This window comes from Polyodon spathula, chromosome 12 (assembly GCF_017654505.1).
Source record: "Polyodon spathula isolate WHYD16114869_AA chromosome 12, ASM1765450v1, whole genome shotgun sequence".
NCBI lineage: Eukaryota > Metazoa > Chordata > Actinopteri > Acipenseriformes > Polyodontidae > Polyodon > Polyodon spathula.
The window spans coordinates 20,049,697-20,068,234 of NC_054545.1; the positions used below are offsets into that span (position 1 = coordinate 20,049,697).

An 18,538-nucleotide genomic window follows, 5' to 3' on the forward strand; every position below is an offset into this window, starting at 1 on the left:
CCGCCTATCCCCTGGTGACTATCTCGCCTCCCTTGAGAGGTGTCTGTACCAGTGGTGCGGTAGGGGAGGGTGACCCACATGAGTGCGAGAGCTCCCTGGTCACTGTAGCAGGGGGTGTCCTGGATGACCTCTGTGCAGGCTCTTGGACCACTGATCTCATTCTCCCCTGGTTGGAGGAGAAAGACTCTGCTGGGGCGCGCACTGTCGGCGCTGAGGTCGAAGTCAAGATGCGTGCGGTCGGTGCCGAGTGGGCGGAGCCGAGTCGATTGGCACTGATGTCGATGCCGACGTGTAGCGCGGTCGGTGCCGGGCTGCAGATGGCCTTGAAGCTATTCCCAGGTGCCGAATCAATCGGAGCCGGAAACGGCGCTAGGCCCGAGCTGTTTTTTTCTCTTTGGTCGCTGTGGCCAATTAAATCGCCATAGAGGACGACGACACGAGCCTGCGGGGTCTGCTTACAGCACCACAGCAGCTCTCACACGGTGTAACAACTACACGAGGCCTCGTGTAGTGAAAAGAGCAATAGCCGCTCGCTAATCTCTTCAGAGAGGTCGAAACCAGCTCTAGCCAGAAAACTGGCCCGAGAATAAAGAAAGGGCACTCTTTTAGACACACTTGAGCGCAATTTTTACAGTGAATTAATCTTTAATTTGTGGATAAATCCAAGAAATTAGCCAAATTCGGTACGTAAAAGCAAAAGCAATGTACGACCTGTTTCAGAGAGATGAGAGAGAAAATGGCGATGTGCTACTGTGAGGACGTCCCTCTTCAGCAGGAGGTGGGCGGGACTTCCCCCTCACAGCAGGGACCTGATAGGGCAGCTTTTGTATATTTGCTCCGAGATTGACGGTCAGAGAGGCTCTTCCCATTTGGTAATGGTTGTCATTCGAATTGAAAGGGAACTGTACATACAATAACAGCTTTATTTTTTAATACATGTTTTAGGCTGTAACCCCGATGGGGAAAGATGATCTATTGAAACGGAAACAGAAGTTGGAGAAATGTCAGAATCAAAAAAGAAGACTTTCACTCTCAACTGGAGATATGCAAAGAAGTGCCGTATAGCTGAAAGCAAGAACATATTGTAAAAGCTCTCAAGAAGAAAATGTTATACATAAAAGTATGACTCGGTTCGAAAAGCAAAATACATTGTCATAAGGAGAAAATATTTCTACCATACTAATTTAAAAACATTTTCTGTCACTCACAAGCCCGCAAAGGCACCCCGTGAAATATACATATTACAGAGTTTAAAAGGCTTTGTAACATGGCTGCTCACAGGTATTTATGTATTGGTTTCCTTCACAGGAAAACAAAGGGATATCACAAAATCCACTTTTCAAATCTCCAAAAATGTCCTGCATCTAAAAATCCCCAGAAGATGTTGCAGGATTTGATGACTGCAGCGTTCACCAGAAGGGAAATGGCAAGTCATTTGGCTTACTGGAGGGGAGGCATGCCTTGATTCAAATAACGAAGATAGAATAACTAAAACAGAGGTCAGAGAACCACTGGCAAACTCAGACCACAACATGGTCTCATTTGAAGTGTTTTTTAAATCCTCAAAAGTAAAGACTAAAGCTAAGGTTTACAATTTTAGAAAAGCAAACTATGAAGGCATGAAACAGAGACTAACAGAAGTAGATTGGAGTAAAATAGAGAAAACACCCACAGAAGAAGGATGGTTGTTCTTCAAAAACGTAGTACTAGAGGCGCAAAACAATTATATCCCTAAAGTAGACAAATCTAAATGTAAAACTAAATTGCCAAAATGGTTTAATAGATCAATTAAAAAAAATATTCAGCGAAAAAAGGCACTTTACAGAGCATTAAAAAAGGACCAAAAAGAAAGTACACAGAAAGAGTACACAGAACTGCAAATGCAAGTCAAAAAGGAAGTTAGAAAGGCCAAGAGAGAAATAGAAATGAACATTGCTAAGGGAGCTAAAACCAATTCCAAAATGTTTTTCCAATATTACAACAGCAAGAGAACATTCAAAGAGGAGATTAAATGTTTAAGAGATACAAATGGCAAAATCGTAGAGGAAGAAAAAAAAATAGCAAATATGTTAAATGATTACTTTTCACAAGTTTTTACAAAGGAAGATACTGACAACATGCCCCACATGTCATCCAGTTCCTATCCAGTTTTAAATAACTTTAGCATAACTGAGGCAGAAGTGTTAAAGGGACTAGGAGCTCTTAAAATAAACAAATCCCCTGGGCCGGATGAGATCCTCCCAGTAGTACTCAAAGAAATGAAAGAAGTAATTTACAAACCGCTAACCAAGATCATGCAGCAGTCTCTTGACACAGGGGTGGTACCGACAGACTGGAAAATTGCAAACGTAATACCGATCCACAAAAAGGGAAACAAAACTGAACCAGGTAACTACAGACCAGTAAGCCTGACTTCTATTATATGCAAACTTATGGAAACTATAATAAGATCCAAAATGGAAAATTACCTATATGGTAACAGGGTACTGGGAGACAGTCAACATGGTTTTAGGAAAGGGAGATCGTGCCTAACTAACTTGCTTGATTTTTTTGAGGATGCAACATCGATAATGGATAATTGCAAAGCATATGACATGGTTTATTTAGATTTCCAGAAAGCTTTTGACAAAGTCCCGCACAAAAGATTAATTCTCAAACTGAACGCAGTTGGGATTCAAGGAAACACATGTACATGGATTAGGGAGTGGTTAACATGTAGAAAACAGAAAGTACTGATTAGAGGAAAAACCTCAGAATGGAGTGTGGTAACCAGCGGTGTACCACAGGGATCAGTATTAGGTCCTCTGCTATTCCTAATCTACATTAATGATTTAGATTCTGGTATAGTAAGCAAACTTGTTAAATTTGCAGACGACACAAAAATAGGAGGAGTGGCAAACACTGTTGCAGCAGCAAAGGTCATTCAAAATGATCTAGACAAGATTCAGAACTGGGCAGATACATGGCAAATGACATTTAATAGAGAAAAGTGTAAGGTACTGCACGCAGGAAATAAAAATGTACATTATAAATATCATATGGGAGATATTGAAATTGGAGAAGGAATCTATGAAAAAGACCTAGGAGTTTTTGTTGACTCAGAAATGTCTTCATCTAGGCAATGTGGGGAAGCTATAAAAAAGGCTAACAAGATACTCGGATACATTGTGAAAAGTGTTGAATTTAAATCAAGGGAAGTAATGTTAAAACTGTACAATGCACTTGTAAGACCTCATCTTGAATATTGTGTGCAGTTCTGGTCACCTCGCTATAAAAAAGATATTGCTGCTCTAGAAAGAGTGCAAAGAAGAGCGACCAGAATTATTCCGGGCTTAAAAGGCATGTCATATGCAGACAGGCTAAAAGAATTGAATCTGTTCAGTCTTGAACAAAGAAGACTACGTGGCGACCTAATTCAAGCATTCAAAATTCTAAAAGGTATTGACAGTGTCGACGCAAGGGACTTTTTCAGCCTGAAAAAAGAAACAAGGACCAGGGGTCACAAATGGAGTTTAGAAAAAGGGGCATTCAGAACAGAAAATAGGAGACACTTTTTTACACAGAGAATTGTGAGGGTCTGGAATCAACTCCCCAGTAATGTTGTTGAAGCTGACACCCTGGGATCCTTCAAGAAGCTGCTTGATGAGATTTTGGGATCAATAAGCTACTAACAACCAAACGAGCAAGATGGGCCGAATGGCCTCCTCTCGTTTGTAAACTTTCTTATGTTCTTATGAGATGTGCCACTCGGGAGCTCCAATGGCTCCTTTCCGAGAACAAAATAACTGTCTGTCTCATAATTCACATACTAATAATTTTTGGAAATATTTTTTGTCTACAGTGATTTAATAACTTTACCAAGTGAGATGTGCAATGCTACTAGAACACATTTGAGGAACATGAATGTGTAAAACCAATTAAAAAAAATTACACTTTGAACCAGCATAGGAATGAGTAACTTTATAACCTTTGGAAACTTAATGGCATATAACAAAGTTTTACAAAAAATTGTCATAACTTACTGAAGGTATAATTACCCATACTTACAACTATTACCTTCTATGTTAAGACACTGAATGCTGACCCGTGTGCGCTAACAACTAAGACAACATTATAAAAACTGTTTTATAAAGCATAATAATTTGGAGATTAAAAAAATTGTGTACTTAAAAAAAATGTTTAAATCGGACACTGGACAAATTGGACATTTGTAATTTGACATGTATGTATGTAATTTTGGACATGTGTAATTGGACATTTCTTAATGTAATTTTTGTTTTTATTTTACAGACAGGGTTCAAGCTGCATTTCTGGGTGTAGAAATGAAGCAATTAAAGGAAGCAGCAAGACATAAAATGTGTAATGAGAGGAAGCTGCAGAACCAGGCACTGGAAAAACAGTGGTCATAATTGAGGAAGAAAAAAAGTTTGGTTGTTTTAATTTCATTAACACCAAAAATTGTTTTCTTTGTTCTGGTTTTTGGTGTTTTAATAAATCTAATTAATACAAAAAAAGAAAAGTATTTGTTCTGTTTTTTACATATTTTATCTCATAGTGTTTGTATTGGTTGAGATTGCTTTCACATATTTTTTAAATTTACTCTACAAACATTATTTATTTACTTACTATTGAATATACAGATGTTAAACTTGTATTTGTGGCAATAATAACTGATACATGTTATATGGTAGAGGCATAACTTGCGTTTTGTACCTGTTCTGACAAATTGTTCAATGTAATGCTGCAGGGCAGCAATTGCAGGACCAGGTTATAACCACATGCAAATATGATAGGATTGATGTAGGTGTCAGAATAATACCTCTGGTTCAGTAGCATAAGAGATTACATACATGAAAAGTACCACAGGACACCACCTATAGAAATAGCATGGTAAGACGGGAATGGTACAACAGGAATGGCTTAAAACACAACTGAACAGTACCACAGGAATGGCCTGTGATAATGCCTGTGGTAAAATGTCCCAAAATAGCACAGGAAACTGAAAATGGTAATGTGTTGTATTTTTCCTGTAGTAATATCACAAGATATTTTCATAAGGGTCATTAAATAAAGTGGATGTATGCCTTTGTCTTATAGGTATTCACTTCAATTAAGACCATTAATATTTCAGTTTATAAACTGAATTTATTTATTTATTAAGTTTTTCAGGAATGCGGATTCCTGCACGGAATGTAGCTGTCACCAAGCTACCCTGTGACGGTTACCATGGCGATCACACGTTCTGGCATCCTAAGTCACTGAGGCACTGTGACTCAGTTATTATGCTTAAATACAGAAAAAAAAAAACCGATGTAGCCTAAACAACCATTTGATAAGTGGAAATATAAAATGACATTGACAAAATGTTTTACCATGCATCTCAATGAACCCTGTACATCGTATAATACACAACTGTTTTACTTTACACATTTCAAAATATGTCCCGACTCCTGTGCTTGATCTTGATGTGTTTAGATAGTATTATTATTATGCTGGGGCTCACTCGTTACCACCAGTTATTATACGAATCTCAGAAATGGAAAAGTAACCACTCCTCTCGTCAACACAAGACAGCAGCTCGCTACTCACCAGCATTGGGATGCCGTACCTCACAGTCCTATTCCTTTGCAGTCCTTTCCAGTTGTTCCACATAGTTAAAGGATGAAAGTTTCAATCCACATGTCAAAACAAGGACGACTTCCGGAAGTAATACAGCACGCCTCTCTACTTGTCCCCCGCCTTCAACGAGGAAGAAAGGTTCCGTTCATATATAGATTCCCAATTTCTCTCTCGTAACTGTTGGTAAGTTGCAAAGAACTTGAAAATATAGTGATTACTTATGTACGGTAGGGTCTGCGAATCACCACCACCTCTGAACTATAATACCAACTGCAATGAAAAAACACACCTTTAGTACAGACCTCTTTTTCTTCTTTAATGAAAGTGTGGCTGCTAGAATCAGTGATGCGACTCATTGCTGCCAACTGCTGGTCACAAAACAGAACACAAGTGTTTATTTTAATTGTACATGGAGTTGTGTCTCGCTGTTTCCTTAATGTACTAACTGTCGTGTTTTGTGATTTAAGTTCTCTGGTAATATGTTTTAAAAAGTCTAAATATACAAGTCTTGTCAATCCTTCCTTTCTCAATTTCCTCATCATATTTCTTCTCTATGGAATATATTTTGTACAATTACAAAAATAATTCTGTTGTCTTGCCCTGGTCACAATCTCCAGTGTCATGCTTTGTGTATGATATTCAGGAATTTATTAATGTTGCAGTGTCCTTTTCTAATTCTACTCCAGATTATTTACTGTCTTTTATTGTTACACCTGCTGTACCCTCTTATCAACCACTGAACAAATGCTAAAACAATGCCTCCCTTTTTTATCACTATTTCACTGTTCTTGTCATTTTATCAAAACCTTCCATCTTGGCAATACTGTGCACCTCTGTCCTACCCAATTAAATGTTCATGTTTATTGTATCATGATGTGTTCTATTTTCTGCCATTAAATCTGTTCTTTCAGTTTCCCTTATTCCGATATGTGCAGGAATCAAATTAAAATTCACACCAAAATTCATTCCTTTATAATACAACTCGTTATACAGATGCCTGATTTCCCATACTATATCCTGTCTAGCTTTTGATACCCCTGGTTCAACTGCCACAATAGAAGCCATAGAGTCTGAGAATATTATTACTCTGTCAAGTCTGACATCATTAATCCATTCGACAGCTAATAGTATGGCAATCATTTCTGCAGTAAACACCAATAATTGATTGGACAACCTTACTGATTTTCCCACATCAAATGTTGTCAGATAAAAAGCTGCTGACACTCTTCCACTATTACTACAGCACAGCCCTCAAGGTTAAACTGATAATTTTTACTTGGTGTGTAGATGGGGAGGGGCCAGGGGGTTAAGAGCAGTGTTGCATTCTTGTACTGCATATTTCAACTATCATTTTAGACCTCTGATTTAGACGTTTTCTTACATTTTTTCATTCTTTATTTGTGTATAATTATAATAATACACTTCATGTACAAATTAATAGAATAAAACTACAGATAAATCATTTAAAAAGAGGTCCTAATTGCCTTCCAAACAGTTGTCTAATTGTACAGCTATGTTTCTTTTTAGTGCGAGCCAACAAAATCCAGCAGACAGACTTTTTGCAAGAATTCTGCAGTTGCAGATAAAAGTATTGGCACAGACTCACACAGACTCACACACACACAGGCTCATACAGGCTCACACAGACCAACACACACAGGCTCGCATAGATTCACACAGCTCACACAGACTCACACACACAGGCTCACACAGGCTCACAGACTCACACACAGAGGCCCACACAGACTCACACAGACTAACACACAGGCTCACACAGATTTACACAGCTCACAGACTCACACACAGACAGACACACACAGGCTCACACAGCCTCACACGCAGGATCACACACACAGACACACAGGCTCACCCAGACTTACACACACAGGCTCACAAACACAGGCTCACATCAGTGCTCACACAGACTCACACAGACTAACACACAGGCTCACACAGATTCACACAGACTCACACACACATGCTCACACAGGCTCACACAGCTCACACAGGCTGACGCAGACTCACACACACATGCTCACACAGCTCACACACACAGGCACACACACAGGCTCACACAGCTCACACAGGCTCACACACACAGGCACACACACAGGCTCACACACACAGACACACAAGCTCAACAGACTCACACACACAGACACACAGATTCACACAGATCACACAGGCTGACACAAAGTCACACAGGCTCATACACACACACGGACACACAGGCTCACACTGACACACACAGGCTTACACAGCTCACACAAGCTCACACACACTCACACGCACAGACACACAGACTCACACAGGCTCACACAGCCTCACACACAAAGACACACACAGGCTTACACAGATTCACACAGCTCGCACAGGCTCACACAGACGCAGAGGCTCACATAGGTTCACACAGGGTTTGCAGGTTCTAGAATGCAGCAGTTTATTAATCCGGGACTCTACACTTAACAGGTAAAGCGTGCTCCTTTACCAGCCAGTGGTACCACTACAGCTAAAATAATAAAATGTTTGGGTCATGTGCTACAGCCCACTAAGTGCAGTCTCTGGTCCTTTTAAGTTCTGCTTCTCTTTGGTCTTCTTGGCTGTTTATTCTGCTGTCTTTCGTCTCATTCCAGCAGCAGGCTGTTCATATCCCTACTGCAGCCCAGTGCCCGTTACTGTCCCTGCATCCAGGGCACACCCCAGGTACACCAGCAACCGATCCCAAGCAGAAACTTGACTAATTCAGCCAATTTAACTAGATGCTCGTTTTCAGCCGTTTCAGTCTTCCTGTAACAAGACTTCAATTTTTTATTTCAGTAAAACCTTATACAATTAAAACACTTATTTTTATTTTAACTTTACTCACACATATTGGTTCTTCACAGTTTGTTATTCTTACAGAGGCTCTGTGTTTAGTTTAAAACCTGTTTCTAAACTAGAGTTGTATTTGTTTTTGTTAGTGTCCAGTTGCCTTGCTCATGCAATACTTTCTTTTAGTATAAAAGTTTATACAGGGGGTCTGAATGACAAATGCAACTGACCAGCAAACCAGCTTTAAATGTTCCAATATTGCTTCACTCAGGCAAGCAGAGCCGAGGAATATCCTGCAGTAAATTTACTTACAAAAAGCTTGTAGCTTTATGTATGTGCCCAAGTTAATAAACTAGGTTACAGCTTTGTATTAAATTATTTCACTTTTAAAACTATTAGTTTCCCTGTAATAAATACTTCTGCTTTCTATCACACAACAAAACTTAAATAAATGCAAAACTGTGGCTTTTTTAGTTACAAATATAATCTTGTCAAAAGGGCTGATTTTTCATTTGCAATACCTAAAAGACTCTGTGTTCTTGGATCACAAACATCATCCCAATTAAAGTTGATACCTTCTTGAACGAGTTGTTCCAGACCCTCGGGAGGCGACAGCAGCAGTGGACCCTCGGGAGGCGACGGCAGCAGCAGACCCTCGGGAGGTGACGACAGCAGCAGACCCTCGGGAGGTGACGACAGCAGCAGACCCTTGGGAGGGGAACCCCTGGCCATGAAGGTGACAGTGGGAGCTCCACTTCTCGTACCCCAGGTGATGCGGAGCAGCAGGCATCCTTGGGAGGAGCGAGGCAGGCACCCTTGGGTGGTTCGAAGCAGAGATCCTTGGGCGGAGTGAGGCAGACATCATTGAACGGTGTGAGGCAGGCATCCTTGGGCGGAGCAAGGCAGAGCAGGAGCAGTCCCTCCCATGGTGGTGGAGGTGGGAGTGGTAGGTAGTCCTCCTATGGCGATGGAGGTGGTGGAGGCAGAGTCAGCTCCTGCTGCTCTGCTCCTGGTGCTGGAGACGGCAGCGATGGCTCGTCTCCCTCTGGTGCTGGAGATAACAGCAATGGCTCCTCTCCTTCTGGCTGTGGAGATGGCAAAGATGGCTCCTCTCCTTCTGGCACTTGAGATGGCAGCAATGGCTCCTGTGCCTCTAGCGCTGGAGATGGCAGTGATGGCTCCTCACCTTCTGGCTCTGGAGATGGCAGCAATGGCTCCTCTCCTTCTGGTGCTGTAGATGGCAGTGATGGCTCCTTTCCTTCTGGCACTGGAGCTGGCAGCAATGGCTCCTCTCTCTCTGGCGCTTGAGATGGCAGCGGCGGGTCTTCTCGCGATGGAGGTGGAGATAACGGGAGCCCTGCCATATCTGCAGCCAGGTATTGGATTACCATGTCCACAATGTCTGGGTGTATTTTGTGTTATATGTTGCATGTGATGTGTTAATGTTGGTGTATGGGTATTGGTGCACAGGATATAAACGGGTCTGTGTAGCACACATGATTTAAAATATATAGTTGTATTTAGGCACGGGGATTGCACTTCACTTCATGTGCATTTAAAGAAGTTATTAATATGTGAGCACGGGATTGCACAAATTATTTCACATGCTGGGATTCAAGTGAATAATTAATTGGTAATTGAATCCCAGCACAATTGTTTATAGATGCATGAAGCACTCACTCTGGGTTGTGTGTTTGGGAGTGGAGAACGGGTGGAGTTAGGTGATTTAAAAACTAAAATATAACAAATACTACACGTGCAAGAGTACTCACACAATATTTGTTTGGCTGGTCCACGTCTGTCTTTTTTTGTTTGTTTGTTTGGCCAACGTGCCGTTTGTTTTGTGTGCTTTGTTTTGTTCAACCTTTTTATTTTCAGTAAACCAGCGCAAGCAAGCGAATTTACCATTTCACCCATCCGGTCTGTGTTGTTCATTTCTTGGTTCTGATGTCAACACTCAGCCAGCTGTGTCACAGAAGGACACTGGGCAGTGTTGCTTTTCCCAGGCTTCCTATCGCTCTCTATCTCTGGCCCACAGGTGGTTGATCACAGCGGAGAGGGCCTCTTCGGCATTCCTCCCAGATTCCACCAGCCAGCCCCAGATTCCCTCAGAGGAGAGTGAATTCATTGGCCTCTGAGCCAGCGGGACCTCTCCCCCTGATGCTGGACGCTCAGAACACGTTTCGGAGGACGTATGCTCCAGCCGCCATTTCCCGAGTTGGCGGGGGGAGGGTTGCGAGCGGTGAGCCCAGGATACAGATAATAATTGGGCATACTAAATTGGGTAGAAAAGCAGGGTAAAAAATTAGCAACGACTAAATTTATAAAAAAAATAAAAAAAATAAATAAAAAAGGAAATACCACCATTCCTCATCCAGATAAGCAAGGCAACCACCTGGAGTGGTAGAGACAGGGATCTGCGACTGGCCCTGCACTGCTGTTGTTGCTGCTTTCTCTGGCTACTTCTTCCCCAAACAAACACTCCTTTTGTACAAAAACCCTGCAGTATTCCAGGTCTGACGCTTGGAGGCACTATAGTACCGGTTCTGACACCATCAGGATGGCTGCAGGGGTGATGTCAGACCAGAAACACAGACTCAGAAAATAGCAGGGTGAAACTAAAACTGAAATAATTATCAAACAAAAGAGTTAAACAAAACAAAAGGCATATTGGCCAAACAAATAAACAAATAACAAATAAGTATCGTGCTGGTGTATAAACCAGCATGCATAGCAATTGTTATGTTTTCAGTTATTTCTCTTTACCTCCTGTCTCCACTCTCATTCTCTACTCCAAACACTCTTTGAATAATCAGCTTGGAGTGGGTCTTTTATGTCTGTAGCTGGAGCCTTAATTACCTAATTAAATAATTACCTTATTAAGGCTCCAGCCACATTCCCATGAGCTTTACAGGGATGGGGATTCAACCTCATCCACACCAGCTACACTTTATGAGACTGGCTTTTTCGACTGTATATATATATATATATATATATATATATATATATATATATATATATATACCACATGGCTACACTTTGTGAGATACTCTGACCGAAGAAACTGCATATATATATATATATATATATATATATAGTATATATATCATATATATATATATAGTATATATATATATATATATACACACACACACACACACACACACACACACAAACCAATATAGTGCACATGTAACAGTAGTATAGTGGTTTCACTAGATTTTCATTAGGCTGTTGCTATCACTAAAATTCAGACAATTTTTTTTTTTCCTCGCAAGGCTTCAGAATAATGGACAGTACGATTATACAAGTAATGTGAATTGTATAACATACAGTGCAGTAATTATTTCTAAGGAAATAAACGTTTTCTAACTTGAATTTTCTAATTATTGTAGAGCTGTATGAACAGTCTGTTTGGAAAAAAAATAAAAAAATAAATAAACAAACAGCGGAACAATGACATTGAGTTATTTTGGTATAGTCCAAATGTAAGGAACGGTACTGAAGTGCAGTCGTCTTTCCTTGCATGTCTTTGAAGTCTCAGAGGAAGGTACGTTGTTTTGCTGTTGTCTATGAAATAGCATGAAAATCACTCAAAATGCACATTTGTTAACAAACAAGGACAACATTATAAACGTGATAACTTTGGTTAATGAAAAGGTGGATGCAGATGCAATAATCAGACTGAAATGCAATTTTCTTTTCATTTTCAATGCAGAATAAAAACAAAGGTGATACTGAAAATGCATGTCTTTGTGTCATCACCGTAAAAAAAAAAAAAAAAAAAAAAAACACAACGCAGAGTACAATAGTCAACAGGGTGAATAAAGTAGTCCTGTTACACACTCACAAAGTGATACGCAAACGAGATGAGATACAGAAACACAAAGGACAAAAGCTGGATGAGGTGGATGCGCTCAAGGGAAAAAAAGGGATTCAAACACATATCAATGCTCTCGTTACTTAAGATGAAAAACTGAAGCAGCAACTTCTATACTTCGTAAATCATGTATATATGTTTGACAAGCTTTTAGATGAAACTCGTTTTGTGTACATGCTGTCTTTATTGCGCTGCCTACCAGGTTATGACTGTTGAAAAACGGAAAACCCACAAAACAAACGTCTGGAAAAACTAATGCAAGTCTGGACATTTCTGGAAAAATGTATGAATCCTGAATGTAAAAACAACCACCTTAATGAAATTGTCCTTATTTTTTAATTTTTTTTTTTTTAATTTTCAATTTTTCAATTCTTTATGTAAAAAAATAAAATAAAATACGAACCTCACCAACTCTCACAAATGTGTTAATAGCTTTAAAAAAATAAAGATAAAAACAACAACAACAACAAAAAAACATCTGGAACATTTTTCCCCCCTGGATCTGCATTAGAACATAAGAACATAAGAAAGTTTACAAACCAGAGGAGGCCATTCGGCCCATCTTGCTCGTTTGGTTGTTAGTAGCTTATTGATCCCAAAATCTCATCAAGCAGCTTCTTGAAGGATCCCAGGGTGTCAGCTTCAACAACATTACTGGGGAGTTGATTCCAGACCCTCACAATTTTCTGTGTAAAAAAGTGCCTCCTATTTTCTGTTCTGAATGCCCCTTTGTCTAATCTCCATTTGTGACCCCTGGTCCTTGTTTCTTTTTTCAGGTCGAAAAAGTCCCTTGGGTCAACACTGTCAATACCTTTTAGAATTTTGAATGCTTGAATTAGGAGCAATCCTATTCATATCTCCGCTCATCTTCTCAAATGCTTGGTGAGAGACGTGGTACGAGACTGGAAATCTGTCTTGATTATGAGCTAAGGATTTCCACTATTAAGAGAATAACTGGCGTTGAGAAACCCAAATCTCTGAATGTGAGTTCACCTTTTCCATTTCAAGCAGACATGATAGTAGCAAACCGCTGATCGATCCTGTATTAACTAACACACAGAACGGCAGCATCTCATCTCTCTGCCCTCGTTTCTAGAATATGGGGCGCAAAGGCGCCAAAGTTTCCCCAGTAGCCGATTCATATGTTTGTTCAGTCCAGCTGCCACCAAAGCCCTCAGTTCCAGCTCTCCTTCTGCCTCAACTTTTGGTATCCAAGTTCAGTCAGCTGGTCCCATCTGCTTCCACAACCCCCACCTAGAATCCCCAGCTTCTCCAGGCACTATTTGACTGAATCCTACTCCTACTACTACCTCCTTCAATCTGCTCAGCATTACATGTCAGCAGCCATCGGCCCTTGTTCAAGAGCTCCTATTCTACAGCCTGCTCAGTGTCTTCAACCTTCTGCGCCTGGAATCGAATAATCATAGCCTTTCAATCAAAACCGGATCCTGGCTCTCATCGTCCGTGCTAGGGATTCTCTCCATCTCCCTCCAGTCTCTCCATACCAGCAGTCTGCCTGACCCTCTGTGTGATTTTTAAGAGCTTTCACCCTTCCTGTCTGTCTATATCAACATACATTCTCCATTTGCTAATTTCCACTCCAGAAAAGCTGCTGCTCCCCCTAAAAGGATTTACCCATGGAGATCAGCTGCCTCTCGGCCACCTTCCATGCTTACTCCATCACTTGGCATGGTCGGTCCACTCAACTGTCAAGTATCAAGTCCCCTACCCCCGTTTCAAGGTATCTCCCCAGCAGGAGCCCCCCCCCCCTACCCCCCTTCTCAGACCCTCTGTTCATTGATTTCTCTCACTCCTATCATCACTCGCCTCCACCCTTGCCTCCAAGCAGACCTCCCTCCTTTCCTCCACCCTTGCCTCTGAGCAGGCCTCCCTCCTCTCCACCCTTGCCTTGTGAGTAGGCCTCCCTCCTCGACTCCACCCTCTCCTCCAGAGCAGGCCTCTCTCCTCTACCACCCTCTCCTCCAGAGCAGGCCTCTCCACCCTCGCCTCCAGAGCAGGCCTCCCTCCTCTCCTCCACCCTCGCCTCCGAGCAGATCTCCCTCCCTCTTTTCCACCTGCGCCTCCGAGCAGGCCTCCCCCCTTCTCGACTCAACCCTCGCCTCCAGAGCAGGCCTCCCTCCTCGACTCCACCTCTCTTCCAGAGCAGGTCTCCCTACTCTCCACCCTCACCTCCAGAGCAGGCCTCCCTCCTCTCCACCCTTGCCTCCAGAGAAGGCCTCCCTCCTCGAGCCTGATCACGAATGTGGGGAAGCTGGTTCTTCTCTGCAGTGGATTCATCCTTCTCTGATATAGTTGCTGCTCCTTCTAAAATTGCTAGCATGCCCAGAGTGGGGGCTACCTGTCTGCCAGGGCCACTAGAGGTTTTCCCCTAATCAGCCTCAATGGGGTTTTTTCCTCTCCACTGAGCAGCAGGTATACACATAGTCACATCCTACTAAATTACTAACCATCCTCCTGTTTGTCCCATTTGTCCTCCTGGTCTTTTGTTTATGTTATGCGCTGGCATGTGCTGTCTTTTGTTCGTCTCACGGTGTGGGAGATTTCATGAGGAGCCGGGGGTCCATCCTTTGGGGAACAAGTGAGTCTCACTTCCCCAACCTCAGGGCTAGGCATCAGCCTCCCTTTACCTTCAGGGGGGTACCTTCTCATCGTGTGAGTCAGAGCGGACACCCGGCCACACTCTGTCCTTTCGCAGCTCCTGCGCTTACTCGCCTCACTCAAGGCTCTGTCCTATACTCTGCCTCAATTCGGGACGTGGCTACTCCATGCTCGAGACCCATACTAACCTTTATGCCTTGTTCTTATTTCAGGTCCCAGGCAGAGTGAAGTCTCGGCCAATTGGGGGTCTAACGAGCACCCCTTTACAGAAGTCTCAAATGCTGGGTACCTCTCCCTCGCTATCTCCTTTCGTGTCCTTGTCTTCCGGGACCGTCTTCCTCCCAAGGGGTGGCTCCCCGAGTCATAACCCTCGTATGTGTTTTTGGTTGCTGGGTCCTTTGCCCCTGGACTGTGTCGGCATCACCGCCCTCAGTCAGTGACCACTTTCTGTATCCTGTCTTCGGTTGCTGGGTCTTTCACCCTTGGGTAGTGTCGGCATCGCCGCCCTCAGTCAGTGACCATCTTTCTATCTGGTTTCGGTTGCTGGGTCCTCTGCCCCTGGGATATGTCAGCATCTCCGCCCTCAGCCAGTGACCACCTTCTATCCTAGCTTCCATGTCCAGCTTCGCTGGTCTGCTACTAGAGTGGGCCTTGCCTACTCTTCTATCCTAGGTCCGGTCCTTTCTAGCCGGCACTCTGTTCTACTTACCTCTCCCTTCTGCTTCTTCTGCCCTATACTTACACCCCCAGCCCATCCCCATGAAATATATATATATATATATATATATATATATATATATATATATATATATATATATATAAACACACACACACAGTACACCCCCGCTATAACACCCTTCATTATAACGAACCTGGCCCCTGGACCCCAAATATTAAAAAACCAAAAAGATTATGTAAACACACACTGTCAACATAATCGTCTGTATGCACATGATGCTACCTCTGCAAAGAAGTCAACTCTTTTGTCTTAAGAAAAATTACGCACTGAGTAACTGCCTCCGAAACAAAAATAATTTTATGTTGCAACAAAGTTGGAAACTACATTGATCGTTTGAAAAAGGAGTAACACGGGCATGTCTCTGTCGTGAATATAGGTTGTCAAAAAAAACTTTTTTGTCTTGCGTGCGGCAAAGCAAAATTGACTAAAGAAAAAAAAACTTGAGGATTAACTTTTCATGTCAAACTTTTCATGTTGGAATGATTTGGAATAAAGGCTCAGTTTGGGATTCTTGCACGTTCGATTAAGATATGTCCTTTAACTATACCTAACCGCTTGATATAACAAACAAAAGGCTTGGACCCCAACAGGTTCAAGAACATAAGAACATTAGAAAGTTTACAAATGAGAGGAGGAGGCCATTCGGCTCATCTTGTCCATTTGGTCGTTATTGTTCCCAAAATCTCATCAAGCAGCTTCTTGAAGGATCCCAGGGTGTCAGCTTCAACAACATTACTGGGGAGTTGGTTCCAGACAATTCTCTATGTAAAAAAGTGCCTCGTATTTTCTGTTCTGAATACCCCTTTATCTAATCTCCATTTGTGACCCCTGGTCCTTGTTTCTTTCTTCAGGTTTAAAAAGTCCCTTGGGTCGACATTGTCAATACCTTTAAGAATTTTGAAAGCTTGAATCAAATCGCCATGTAGTCTTCTTTGTTCAAGAATGAACATATTCAATTCTTTTAGCCTGTCTGCATATGACATGCCTTTTAAACCCGGAATAATTCTGGTCGCTCTTCTTTGCACTCTTTCTAGAGCAGCAATATCCTTATTGTAGCAACTACACAGTATTCTAGATGAGGTCTTATTAATGTATTGTAAAATTTTAACATTACTTCCCTTGATTTGTAAAAAATACATGGATGAAGGCTATATTTGCATCCTAAGCCATTCGAAAAAAGGCATAATAGCACAGCAGTGACGTCAAAATATCATAATTCCTCTAGAGGAAAATATACTTGAAATTTGACCCATTCACTCGATGCGACCACTTTCAATTCAAACACAAAATGTCTTACTTTCAATCACTCGACAACACCCACAGTAGAGAAATGTTCATTGATGATCAAGCAAAATGAAAATACGTTAAAAAAAGTGATGTAAAGCTGGTATCTTCGTATTTCAAAGAAACTGGAAAGGAAGGGGAAATTAAAGACATTCCTGTCAATGGCTTTCAACATTTCAATCACTCGACAACACCCACAATTTGTGTTTTTTAATATTGACTTAAATGATGCTATTATTATTAATTCAATTAAGTTGCAATTTGAATCTTAAACCTGCTTATTGTCTCTTTTATTACAGATACTAATATTTACTGTCTCATAGTTTATGACGTCACATAAACCCTAGAAATAATTATTTTCCTGTAGCGCACTGAAGCCATCGTGTGGTGTGTGTGTGTGCATATATATTATATATATATATATCTATTTATATATATATATATATATATATATATATATATATATATATATATATATTATATATATACTGAGTGACTTACCTATTCAACTTCCTTCAGCCTACCATTTTGCTTTAAACAAAAATTCCAGACGGCATCGGAATAATGACTCCAGCAATGGAACTCGCTCCAGCAATGTCAATGCATCGTCGTCTTGATTCCCCCTCTGAGCCAGACGGTTTCTGACAACTAATTCTCAATCATTCCTGTGGCGAAGTTAGTTCTCGGCCATCAGTTCCCTTTTGCTGGTTTCAGCAACATCATCGCCAGCCAACCCAACAACTACGCCACGTCATTCAAAGAACCTGTCTCATACTCAATCCCTGCCGTAGATGCACTACAAAGATTGGCCGATCTCTAATCTTCTAAAAGGTGTTCGATCATCAGCATTCCCAATGGCAGTGATTGCCTGGCCCTTTTCAACACTTACTGCGAAGCCATATCTGCAGAGCCCGTCTTTCGTCCTCGCTTGCAAGTAACATTAAGCAGGCATACCCTACCAGCTTCTCACACTGCTCTCAACATCCATCAGAATATCTTCAATGATTTAAAAGACCTCATCTAGCTTATATCAAACTCCACCACAACCATCAGTGATTGGAACTTAGAAAATCGAGGCTCACTACCACCATCGGTGGCCATTACCTCCTTTCCTCCATTTTCAAATCAGACAGTAGCATCCACTTTCGATTCCTTATCCTTGGTCTCCACTATCGACTTTCCGGAGTACAACATGGTATCAGCAATGGCTTCTGGTTCCTAAACAGCAGCTAGCATTAAGAGTCACTCTCTTTCAGCCAACATTAGGAAACAAATATTCAAAGGTAAAAACGTAAATCTGGTCTCCATACTTATTGCAGCTCTATGATTTTTGGACCACCATGTAATCCATTGCAGTGATCTTTCAGTTACCCTCAAATCCTGTGACGCACACCTGCTGACCCACACCATCCTGGGGGAATTCGTCCCTGCCTTTTCCATTTACCATGATGTCCTCATCTGTCTCTCTTTTACAAAGATCTCATCTGCGCTTCTTACGATCTCTTCCTATTTACTGATACTTCATTCATAGGTTTCGGTGGCTTTCTCAGATTGCAATGGTTCTCCAGCTCTCCTGGAATTGTACC

General features: G+C 41.6%; 1 protein-coding gene across 1 annotated transcript in view; it reads right to left on the reverse strand.

Annotated features, from left to right (window-relative positions):
* LOC121323880 (cytochrome c oxidase assembly protein COX16 homolog, mitochondrial) overlaps positions 1–5,832 on the reverse strand; it is a 31,101-nt gene extending 25,269 nt beyond the window's left edge. Inside the window, exon 1 of the mRNA XM_041265194.1 lies at positions 5,590–5,832. Within this exon, the coding sequence (XP_041121128.1) occupies positions 5,590–5,652 (63 nt within the window). The 5' untranslated portion in view covers positions 5,653–5,832. The remainder of the gene's footprint in view (positions 1–5,589) is intronic.
* Positions 5,833–18,538: the final 12,706 nt, after the last annotated feature.